Here is a 12,016-nt window from a genome sequence, read left to right as displayed (position 1 = left end):
TCACGCTGGACCTTGCCCTGGGCCGGTGGGCGGCAGCTCTCACCACCCCTGTGCACATCTCTCATCTCCTTTAATGGCATCACCCTGTGTCCATCCCCACGGCCCCCCCGCCCCCCTGCTTCTGGCACGCCTCCCTGCTCATCTCCCCTGGGCCGTTGTCTGCCGACTGCGGGCTCTTCACCCCTTCCCTGCTCTGCCAGCCCGTCTTTCTCAAAGACAGACATGGCCACGTCGGTCACTCCTTTGCTTATCAACCTCGAGTGTTCCCCGGCTGTCCTGCCCACCCCTCCGGTCTCTCTCCCACCCCCGTCTGTCTCCCCTGCAGGGCTGGTGCTCAGTCCTACAAACACCCTTCAGCCCAAACGAAGCATACTCTTTCCTGCATCTCTGACTTTGTACCGATCATACTCTGTCTTCCGTGTGCTTTGTCCGTCCCTCCAGTGTCTTCCCGGCCACCCTGAGCAGGGGACCCGGGCCACCTCTTGTCCATCTTGTTACCTCGGCCCCCCAGCACAGGGCTCGGGTGGGAAGAACCGCGGTTCTTTCTCTCTAACTTTGAGTCAGTCCCTCAAGTTTAGATTGTCTCCACAAGAAGGGGGAGGATCTAGTATCTGCTGCAGTAGCGTGTGTAGGAGAGAAAGGGCAGCCCTCGTTTAGTCAGCTGCCGCTTCCTGGATTCAGAGTGCACATTTCATCTGGCTGACTCCTTCCCTCTCTTCCTCCTTGACATTTATTGAGCTCCTGCGGTATACAGTGTGGATAGACGGGGGAAGGAAAGAGCCGAAATCTCGACCCTCGTGGAGCGAACTGCCTGGGTAGAAGCAGCATGTGGTCAGATCACTGTCCGTATGCTTCAATATAAACTGGTGATAAGTCTGCGAAGTTCAAGTGGGGGGGACCGGGAAGCGGACCTCAGGGAGACCTGATCGTGTGCGTCTGATGAGGGCTGGGGGTGCAGGAGGTGTCAGGAAAGGCTTCTTGGAAGCAGTGATGTTTGAGCTAAGATCTGAAGGCTGAGGAGGGGTGGGGTAGGCCAAGTTCCTTTGGTAGAAAAAGTACGTGAGAGCCTTTGCCAGTGGATAGTAAATCATTCATTGCAAGACATAAAATCCCATTCAGATTAGCTTGGGTAAGTGGGGGGTTTATTCCATCACCCTGACATCTGATGGCAGGAAAGCAAACTGCAGCTGCCCCATCGCTGTGCTTCGCCTCCCAGCAGTCACTGCACCGGCTACTGTCAGTGGCTGATGGCTGGAGCTGGGACCAGGACCCAGTCTGTGATGGCTTTGGAAGACCCCAACACTATCTTCTAGCTTCAAGCCCGCTTTTAGTTGCTGGTTTTCTGCTTTGGGACTTGCGGACATATTCAACTTAAATGGTCTATTTTTGAGCCAAACCAGTCTGTTCCTTATTTGCCTCTTGAGTGATATTTACCTGAAGTAAACACGATATGGACAGTCCTAGAGGGAAACTTGAACTGATTTCGGTTTTGGTAAATCTGAGAAACCTCTCTCTAGACCTTGCACAGGTCACGCAGGCGGCGTGTAGCTCTGAGAAACCACAAGTCAAAAACGGCCAGTGGGGGCTTCCCTGGTGGCGCAGTGGTTGGGAGTCCACCTGCCGATGCAGGGGACGCGGGTTCGTGCCCCGGTCCGGGAAGATCCCACATGCCGCGGAGCGGCTGGGCCCGTGAGCCATGGCCGCTGAGCCTGTGTGTCCGGAGCCTGTGCTCCGCAGCGGGAGAGGCCACAACAGTGAGAGGCCCGTGAGCCATGGCCGCTGAGCCTGTGCGTCTGGAGCCTGTGCTCCGCAACGGGAGAGGCCACAACAGTGAAAGGCCCGCGTACCGAAAAAAAAAACACAAAAAACGGCCAGTGGCGTGGCCTGTCCCCTTCCGGCCCAGGGAAAGTGCTGAGGCTGAGGCTTACTCACTGCAGACTGTCCACTAGTGAGTGTTCCCACGCAAAAGGGGGTGCTGCCCAGACTCGATGACTTTGGGGGGGTGGTAAAACCCTTTCTTTTTCGGCTGCGCCACTTGCAGGATCTTACTTCCCCTACCAGGGGTGGAACCCTGGCCCTCGGCAGTGAAAGCGCAGAGCCCTAACCACTGGACCACCAGGAAATTCCCTAAAATCCTTTTTAAGCATTATCTCACTTGATCTGCAAAAAGAGCCAGCAAGGTGGGTATTATTTAGTCTGCGTTCGGATGGTGACACTGAGGCTCACCCAGGGCGATCTTGCCCAGGTCCTCAGAGTGCAGGATGCTTCCCACTCTCCCCGACACCCAGCCCTGCCTCTGAGCCCGGCTCTGCTCTCTGCATCCTTGTGAGTAGCAGGTGCATCAGCCCATGTACATACAGCCCCTCTGATCCTCACAGCCTCCCAGGGACAGGGGAAGCGGGGCTCGGGTAAAGGACCTTCCTGAGAGCACAGTTTGTAGTTGATTCATCTTTTAGATTGGGAACCCTCCAAAGACCGAGCTCTTCTTTTTTTTTTTCTTTTTTTTGATTTTTTTGATTGAAATATAGTTGATGTACAATGTTGTGCCGGTCTCAGCTGTACAGCAAAGTGGGTCAGTTATACACATATACACATTCTTTTTATATTCTTTCCCATTATGATTTATCACAGGATATTGAATATAGTTCCCTGTGCTCTACAGTAGGACTTTGTTGTTTATCCATTCTAAATGTAATCGTTTGCATCTACCAGCCCCAAACTCTGAGCTCTTAAGTGTTAACTTTGGCATGTTCTGCTTCTAGCATTTAACCAAAAAAAAGAAAAAAGAAAAAATCACAGTTTCCTGTGGATTGATCTAGAATGTACTGGCAGCATGCGTGGAAGGGTGCCTTCAGTCTCTTCTCTGGTCCTTCCTAGGTTACCCCTCTACCTGGCCTCGCTCTTCATCAGCCTCGTTTTCCTGCTGGTGAATTTAACCTGTGCAGTGCTGGTGAAAACGGGCACCTGGGAGAGGAAAGGGATCGTCTCCGTGCGTGTGGCCATCAACGACTCGCTCTTCGTGCTGTGTGCCGTCTCCCTGTCCATCTGTCTCTACAAAATCTCCAAGATGTCCTTAGCCAACATTTACTTGGAGTCTAAGGTAAGGTGGACATGTGGTCGAGATCCCGCTGGTTCCCCCTGGTTCTCAGAAGAGTTCCCTGGTTTGCGAACAGAACTCAACCAATGCCTCTCACACCTGACCCCCTGCAAATGGTGAGCCGGGTTGTGGTTGCCAAAACAGGAAGCCTTGTAGTTCCTTGAATTATGTATGTGAGAAGAGTTGGCTCTGGGTGGCTTGCGGCGTATGGGGGTGTGCAGAGTTACTGGCAGAGAGCTAAGACTCTGGTTTATGGATACAGCGGTTTAAGTGACATCTTAAAGGACCAGTGGCATTGATTGTGCCACTAATATTAACAGAAACACACATCTAGTGTTCCCTGCGTTCCCAGCACTTTTATAAGCACTCTGCATGTGGAAACGACCGTAACCCTCACAACTCTATGGGAGTAGGTATCACTCACTTGAAACTGAGGCAAAAAGAGGTCAGAGGCTCACCCCGGGTTACACAGCCAGGAGATGCAGAGCCAAGATTTGGTCTCTGCAGCCTGGCTCCGGGGTCTGGGGTCTCTCCTCTCCACCACCCTGTCGTAGTGCAGGGAGACTCAGATCCAGGCTCACCCCTGCCTTGGCTGTGTCCATGAGAGGGTCCCCCTTAAGAGAGGGAACTGCTCCTGGGGTTCAGGACATCAGGCCTCTCATGGTGACAGTTCAGAGATGGAGCCAGACAGGCTGTGTGTTGGGCTGCAGCCCACAGACCTACAATCCCTGTGCATAACCAGCTTCAAGACCAAAGAAAGAGCCCGGAGTCAGCAGTGGTTTAATAGATGGGGGAGCTTACACGTGTGAAGCAAGGTCCTGCAGAAACATCCCACCGAGTGCTGTGGACCGCAGGCAGGACTTGGTGGTGGTCTTCGCTCCCGAGGCGGGGGAAGGGGAGATTACCAGTTAAGGTGGGGGGATTGACATCCGGTGGGCTCCTTAGTTACCAGGGAAACCAGCAGAGGGGCCTGCCCCTCACCGCCCCCTTGATAAGAACAATCACCAGCTGGGCCCTGGGAGCAAGTATGTAGGCAGGTCAGTCCTGTGAGTAGGTGTAGGTGAGCGGGCCCTGGTCAGGCAGGGGATGGACAGAGGGCAAGAGAACAGCCACCCTGAGTGGGCTGACCGTACACTGGGAGAGGGCAGCTCCTGCCCGTCCTCTTGTTTAGCTGCTGTGCCCCCCACCCTAGGGTTCCTGTCTTCTCCTTTTCTTCCCCCAGAGTTACAAAGAGGGGGGCTTCCCTGGTGGCGCAGTGGTTGAGAGTCCGCCTGCCGATGCAGGGGACGTGGGTTCGTGCCCCAGTCCGGGAAGATCCCACTGGGCCCGTGAGCCATGGCCGCTGAGCCTGCGCCTCCGGAGCCTGTGCTCCACAACAGGAGAGGCCACAACAGTGAGAGGCCCGTGTACTGCAAAAAAACCCAAAAACAAAGAGGGGCAGGTCCACTACCTGGAGCAGGGATTCTGAGGTGCCCCTCACCAGCCTGGTCCCCGACTCTCCCTCACTGAGAAGCCTGGTGGCGAGTGGAGGTCAGGAGAGACGCCCTGGTCTCTGGCTGGCCGCAGGACCCCAGGCCCACCAGCGTGTCGCCCCACGGAGCCTGGGTTTTCTCATGTGTAAAGCAGTTGAGTGATTTCACAGCTCCTCTGCTTCGGAAATTCAGTGACGCTGTGCCCCGGGGCACCCCCCTGCCTTCCTTGCCTCGCAGCCCGTGTGGCTGTTAACATCTTTGGTCTGAAGACTTGAGCAGCCGTGCCTTCCACGATCCTGTGTCTTCAGGAGTGATCAGTAGATTAAAGTCTGTGCCTCCAACTTCAAAAATACAAAGCCTTCATCAGGGCGTCCTGTGATGTGACTGAACTCTTGCCGAATCCCAGAAGTTACTGTGGCAGCGTTGTTTTCTGATTGAGAAAAGTCGGCAAATTTTAAACGTCACTTTGCCTGACTTTATTATTTATAGTGTCTTGTGTATAAGGGCTAGCGAAGGCTTTTTAAAGACAGGATTATGATTTTTATAGGAGGGGTCACAGTTTAGATTGTCAAAGTACCATTCAGATGACCCCTATGGCAAACAAGCTAATAATAAACTACCACTGGCAAAATAAAACACTAGCTTAGATTTAGTTAATGACTTTCAAACACAAAACTCAAAAATCGATGTCAGGTTTTTAGTTAACTGTTTCTAGCCAGGGGTCATCTAACTGACTTTTGGAAATTGATAGCTTCGTAAATGGGGGCACAGATGACGCATTTTCACAGAATTGCAAGCCCTGAGTCACGTGGGGACTCCAGCACTCCTGCCTAGAGGATGCTGGGTCTTGAGAAAGTGCTCACCGCCCAGAGCCACTGTCCACAGCAGCGCTGTCTGCCAGCCGCCATCCCTCTGAGGTGGTTTTGTTGTCCTCAAGCCAGGGGCCGGGCGCTGGGCTCACAAGCTGAGAGGGCCCTTGGAGCTGAGCCAGCGGCGTTTAGAGATTTAACCAAATAAGCCATCTGACTTTCTTGTTCTTCCAAACCCAGGCCTTAGGCAAATGGCTCCTGTTTTCAGGCATCTCCAGATCAAGTCCCAGATTTTGAAGCATCTCTATGAAGATAATTTGAAGTTTGGGATGGGTGTGGTGTGAGGTGAGGTTTGCAGTTGGGTTTAAGGTCTGAGGGTGGAGGAGAAGCTTGGAGGAGACGGCAGTGCCTCTGAGATCGAAGCTTTAGCAGGTCCGAACACAGCCCGTGTTCTGGGAGGGGGCTGGGGTCCAGGGCCCGGAACAGGCGCCCCCTTCATGGCTCGTTCTCTTCCAGGGCTCCTCCGTGTGTCAGGTGACTGCCGTCGGTGTGACCGTCATCCTGCTCTACGCCTCCCGAGCCTGCTACAACCTGTTCATCCTGTCGTTTTCTCAGAGCAAGAATGTCCATTCCTTTGATTACGACTGGTACAATGTGTCAGACCAGGTCAGTGGGCGCCGACGAGGGCCACCTGATCGGTGGCTCTTTGCTTTGCAGCATCCCACGTGGCAGAGAGGTGTAAGCTCCTTGATTCTGCCGCTAAATAGCTGGGTGACCTTGAGAATCACTTACCTGGGTGGTGTCTGCACCCTCACCTGTAAAGTGGGATCATAGTTCCTGCCTTATTCCAGCTCACATGTCTTCTGAGAAAACTAGGAAACACACACACACACACACACACACACACACACACACACACACACTTCTCCTTTTGACTTTCTGGGGCTTTTGTCAAGTAGTACGTAAATTTTTTAAGTGCTTTCATATAAATGTAATATGTTATTAAAGGGTGAAATTTGCAAAGGTAAAAACATTGTATCCAGGTTTCAGCAAATACATAAAATTATGAAGTTTTTTTTAATGGAGCATGTAAACTAATAGCATTTGAGGAAATCTAGACAAACGTGACCAAGAATATTAAGGTGTTAGTAAGAGCCCATTTTATATCTCAATATGAAACTCTGTTTTTTATAATGTATTCTAGAAATTCATAAATTATAAAACAAATGAACAAAGGTAGTGAAATATAATATGGCATCCATCTTCGCAAAAGCTCAAAATAAAAAAGAATGAGAATTAGTGTTCTCTCATTAGAGAAATATCGATTCTTTGTCTCCAGCCCTGGGCAAAGTGCTGGGGACACAAAAAAGAACAGACCTAAGCCTCCCAGTAGGAGTTTGTCTGCTGAGGAAAACAGCCACGCAGATAAGCCATTACAACAAAGAAATAGAAACGTCTGTAGTAGGAGTCTATTGGATTGAATGGCAAACGCTCCTTGAGATGTTCCTGGAAAAACACTGAATACCCAACTCTAGACAAATCCACTTCTAAAATCCCAACAGTGCTCAAACTTTGCACTGAATTGTGACTCTGGAGGAAAGAATAAAATGACCATGATAAGTTAAAACTGTGAGGACAAGATGAAATCCAGAAGAGGCACATGCAAGATGTTATAATTAGAAAGGATACAAACCGCTACAATGAACACCGCCGCCCCTCACCCAAATGAACAGCACAAATATAGGATGGGGGGAAGGTGGGCGAAGCACTGCTGAAGCTCTGTCCTGTTGTGAGAAATCAAACACATAAAGATCTAAACGTTCAACAATGATAAACTAGAAACTTACTCATAATACATCGAGGATTTTTATTGTGGTAAAATATACAGCACAATCGACCGTTTTAATCATTTGTAAGTGTCCAGTTCAGAGGCATTCAGTACATTGACACTGTCGTACAGCCATCACCACCATCCATCTCCAGAACTTCTTCATCTTCTCAAACTGAGACTCTGTCCCCATTAAGCAACAGAGATTTGGTTTTAAAACAAAATAATTATTTCAACGTTTCTTTCAATTAAGAGCTTATAATTATAACGAACTTAAAATATCACAATTTAAAAAATTCTGTTGTTTTGGGGATATCTATTTATTTATACACATCTAGATCTATGTGTTGCAACCAAAATGATCTAGGAGCAAGCAAAACAGACGGCCCCGAGTTGCGGGTTATTTATGTAGAATGGAAGAAGCACACACAACACACTTTTGAGACATGTAAGTAGAATTTGAGATGCAGAGTGTGAGTGATCTTTCCGAAGGAGAGCCTGATTGGTTCGGTTACTGTACTTTACACGCGATGTAGTAGAGAAGGCGAAAGGATTCCGTTCACGGGACTGGCCCTTTATGGTTTGATGTTGGTGCAGTCTTCCTTTGAAATGATGGCCTTTCTGATCGACTTGCCCAGAGACAACCTCACACACCTTCCCTCTGCCCTACAGAGAGGAGAGCACTGCTACGCCACATCCACTCAGCCATCTCACGGGTCCGGCAGGTTAACATCCTGGACTCGAGAATTTTTTTCTAGACAATCTAGCCTGCAGTAAAGCTTTAAAGGGTAAATCATAGGATGTGGTTAATGTGAAGAGAAGTTTAAAAACTGACACGTTCATCCCAAGGATGAGACCAAGGGTAACACACAATACGCTGCTCTTAAGAATCACGAGAAGGCAACAGAACATTCTCATTACTCAGTTGTTGAAGAAAAGAAAATCAGCTTAGAGACTTAATTTGGATGTAAGGAAGGTTCTTGGAGGGTATAGGAATAAAACCTCAGAGATTGGCAGTATCTGTCTTTGAATATTTTGGAGAAGATAATTATCTATCCTGTCTGATTCAAATAACTCCCCACCTGAGGTCTGGACCATTAGTAGTATCTGATTTCAACATGCACATTTTTGGGGGAAAGAATTACACTGTATTAGATTTATTAGTCTCTGTCATGTTAGAAAGAATCGCATCAAACTTATTTGCTCTGCTCTCAAGCTAGCGACTCTCTTATTTTCTTCTCTTTTCAACAGGCAGACTTGAAGAATCAGCTGGGAGATGCCGGATACATAGTATTCGGAGTGGTCCTCTTTGTGTGGGAACTCTTACCTACCACCTTAGTGGTCTACTTCTTTCGAGTTAGAAATTCTACGAAGGACCTTGTAAGTAAACCACTTTGTATTTGCAGAAAACGTCCTAATTCTAATCACAAAGCATACAGTTGGAAGTTTTTCTTAGATTTTTCAATAGAGAGCCTCTTCCATCCTATTCTGATATGAAAAGTTTCTTGTCTATTTAATTGAGACTTTCTTTTCCCTTAATTATCGTTTGAGGGAAATTTGTTTTTCGGTTTAGCTTTATTTTACAAAAAAAAAAAAATTTAAGTTGCATCTTGAGGCCTGGAGATAGCGATTAACTTTTTATTCTAATGAAACAGCCACCTCACTAGTATTTGAGACTTGACTTGCTGTGAACCAAAGGTGGAAACTTTATTTTAGCAAAGGAAAATAGAGAATGGTAATTCAGCTCTTCACCCCTGTGTTGTGCTGGATGGTGATTAGGGGGTGGAGTGATGGGGAGATACAGCCTTATTGTGAAGAATGCTAAAGTCACTCCCCCAATTTGGTCACGTTTCTGCTCAACCAGCTTCATATAAATGTCTTTATGGGGGCGGGGCAGAAAAATGCCAAACCCGGTGGAGTGGGGAGGCTCCTGGAAGCTTTGCTCCCTGAATTAGCCCATCCATAGGAACTAGTGGTAGGATTTTGAATCACTCATCTGTGAAGCCCACAGAAAAATATAGTGAACGGTTTTTGGCCAATGGAAGCAAAGTGTGGGTGGCAGGGAAAGCATAGATACAGTAACTAACCTGTTTTGTGTTTTATCTTGTCTTTTGTTTTCTTATTCATCTCTGGATAGTCACTAGTGAGCCAGGAATAGGAAAAAAAAAAAAAAAGTCATACTGGAGCAGGGTGGGTAGTGGAGAAGCACAGCCTGACCAATGGGCCCTTGAAGACAGAGTGTGTGGGCACTGTTTTCTAGATCTGAGAGTCAGTTTCCTCGCCTTTTATTATTTTTAGCTTCAGGACAGCAGTTCTGTGCTCTGTCTGACCTTTACTGGCATTGGGAACACCTGGAGGCTTCTGTAAAGTCAGACCCAAATGCTTCCCCATCAGTGGCAGAGAAACATGGGGAAGGTGGGCAAGGGACTCCAGGCCAGAGTCTAGTGCCTTGTTTTCTTTCCTTCTCTGAAGACAGACAGTTGAAGCTTTCTGGAAAGAGCCTCTTAACATCCCTGTGCTCACTGTGCTTCTCCTCGGCTCCGTGGGCCTTCTCACCACTTCCTAGTGTGACAGAGGCTTAGGAACTACACTCCCTAAACCCAAGGCAGCCTGAAGGAGAGAGTGCACATCTGAGTCCTAAGGGGTGAAAGACTGTTGTTCAAAGTACTATTTTTTGTTCTCTTGATATTTAGTGTTCTTTCCATCACATCTCTGTTGATTAAAATGAAAGAAAAAAAAATAGTATAAAGAATCATCCTGGTTGGGTTTCAAAGTACTATTTTATTGGGCTTCCCCGGTGGCGCAGTGGTTGGAGTCCACCTGCCAATGCAGGGGACACGGGTTCATGCCCCGGTCCGGGAAGATCCCATGTGCCGCGGAGCGGCTGGGCCCGTGAGCCATGGCCACTGGGCCTGCGCATCTGGAGCCTGTGCTCCGCAACGGGAGAGGCCACAGCAGTGAGAGGCCCGCGTACAGCAAAAAAGAAAACAAAAAAAAAAGCACAAAATAGCAAAGTACTATTTTATTAAGTGAATACAGAATAATAGGGATAGTCTCATTTGTACTCTTAGGTCTCATTGTCCAGGGAAACGTGTCAGCCTTAACACACTCTGTGTGTATGTGTATAGAGTTACTTGGCTATTGTGTTTGAATATATTTACTGTTTAGGGTATTATCTAGAGCAGTGGTTCCCAAACATTTTGGCGTCAGGACACTTTACAGTTGCATTATTATTTGCTGTTTTGTTTGTTTTTATTGAGGTATAACTGATATAACATTATATTCGTTTTAGTTTACAGTGTAACGATTTGATGTTTATATATATTGCAAAATCACCACAATACGTCCAACTAATGTGTCACCACACATAGCTTATCAATTATTTTTCTTGCAGTAGGAACTTTCAAGATCCATTCTTATAACTAATTTCAAATATGCAATACAGTATTAACTATAGTCACCATGTTGTACATGGATCCCCATGACTTATTCATTTTATAACTGGGAGTTTGTATCTTTTGACTTTCTTCACCCATTTCACCCACCTCCAACCTCAGGCAACCACTAGTCTGTTCTCTGTATTTGTGAGCTTGGGGTTTCTTTGTTTTTAGATTCCACATATAAGTGAGATCATATGGTATTGACCTTTTTCTTTTTCTAGTTGACTTATTTCACAACATAATGCCCTCAAGGTCCAACCATATTTTTGCAAATGGCGAGATTTCATTCTTTTTTCTTTTTTTAAAATTTTATTGAAGTATAGTTGATTTACAATGTTGTGTTAATTTCTGCTGTACAGCAGTGACTCAGTTATACATATATGTATTCTTTTTCATATTCTTTTCCATTATGGTTTACCAGGAGATTTCATTCTTTTTATGGCTGAATATTGTGTGTGTGTTACCACATTTTCTTTATCCATCCATGCATTGGTGGACACTTGGGTTGTTCCCATAGCTTGGCTATTGTAAATAATGCTGCAGTGAACATGGGGGTATATATATCTTTTTGAATTAGTGTTTTCGTTTTCTTCAGATAAATATACAGAAGAGAAATTGCTGGATCGTGGTAGTAATGTTTTTAATTTTTTGAGGAACCTCCATAGTGGCTGCACCAATTTACATTCCCACCAGCAGTGCACGTGGATTCAAGGATTCCCTTTCCTCCACGTCCTTGCCAACACTTTTTTTTTGATTATAGCCATTCTGACAGGTATGCAGAGATACTGATTGTGGTTTTGATTTTTATTTCCCTGATCATTAATGACATTGAGCATCTTTTCATGTAACCAGTTGGCCATCTTCTTTGGAAGAATGTTCAGATCCTCTGCCCATTTTAAAATCAGATTGTGGTGGGTTTTTTTGTTTTTTGTTTTGCTATTGAGTTGTATGAGTTCTTTATATATTTTGTATATCAACCCCTTATCAGATCTAGGATTTGCCAGTATTTTCTACCATTCAGTAGGTAGCCTTTTCATTTTGTTGATGGTTTCCTCTGGTGTGCAGAAGCTTTTTAGTTTCATGTAGTCCCACTTGTATATTTTTGCTTTTATTTCCTTTGCTTTTGGAGTCAGATCCAAAAATCGTCAAGACTGATGTCAAGGACGTTATTGCCTATGTTTTTTCTAGGAGTTTTATGGTTTCAAGTCTTTCATCCCTTTAAAAAAAATTATTTATTTTTGGCTGCGTTGGGTCTTTGTTGCTGCGCGTGGGCTTTCTCTAGTTGTGAGCAGAGGCTACTCTTCGTTGCGGTGCACGGGCTTCTCATTGCAGTGGCTTCTCTTGTTGCGGAGCACGGGCTCTAGGCGCAT

The 12,016-nt window shown here is 46.9% G+C and overlaps 1 protein-coding gene across 1 annotated transcript in view; it reads left to right on the top strand.

The window, feature by feature from the left end:
* Positions 1–12,016, top strand: part of GPR137B (G protein-coupled receptor 137B) — a 50,554-nt gene that overhangs the window by 33,365 nt on the left and 5,173 nt on the right. The window contains exons 3-5 of the mRNA XM_065894256.1: positions 2,878–3,100; positions 5,895–6,044; positions 8,458–8,586. Of these exons, the coding sequence (XP_065750328.1) occupies positions 2,878–3,100; positions 5,895–6,044; positions 8,458–8,586 (502 nt within the window). The remainder of the gene's footprint in view (positions 1–2,877; positions 3,101–5,894; positions 6,045–8,457; positions 8,587–12,016) is intronic.

The sequence above is a fragment of the Phocoena phocoena genome, chromosome 16, assembly GCF_963924675.1.
Source record: "Phocoena phocoena chromosome 16, mPhoPho1.1, whole genome shotgun sequence".
Lineage (NCBI taxonomy): Eukaryota > Metazoa > Chordata > Mammalia > Artiodactyla > Phocoenidae > Phocoena > Phocoena phocoena.
Note: the sequence above shows the minus strand (reverse complement) of the source record. Positions and strands in the feature narration are given on the sequence as shown.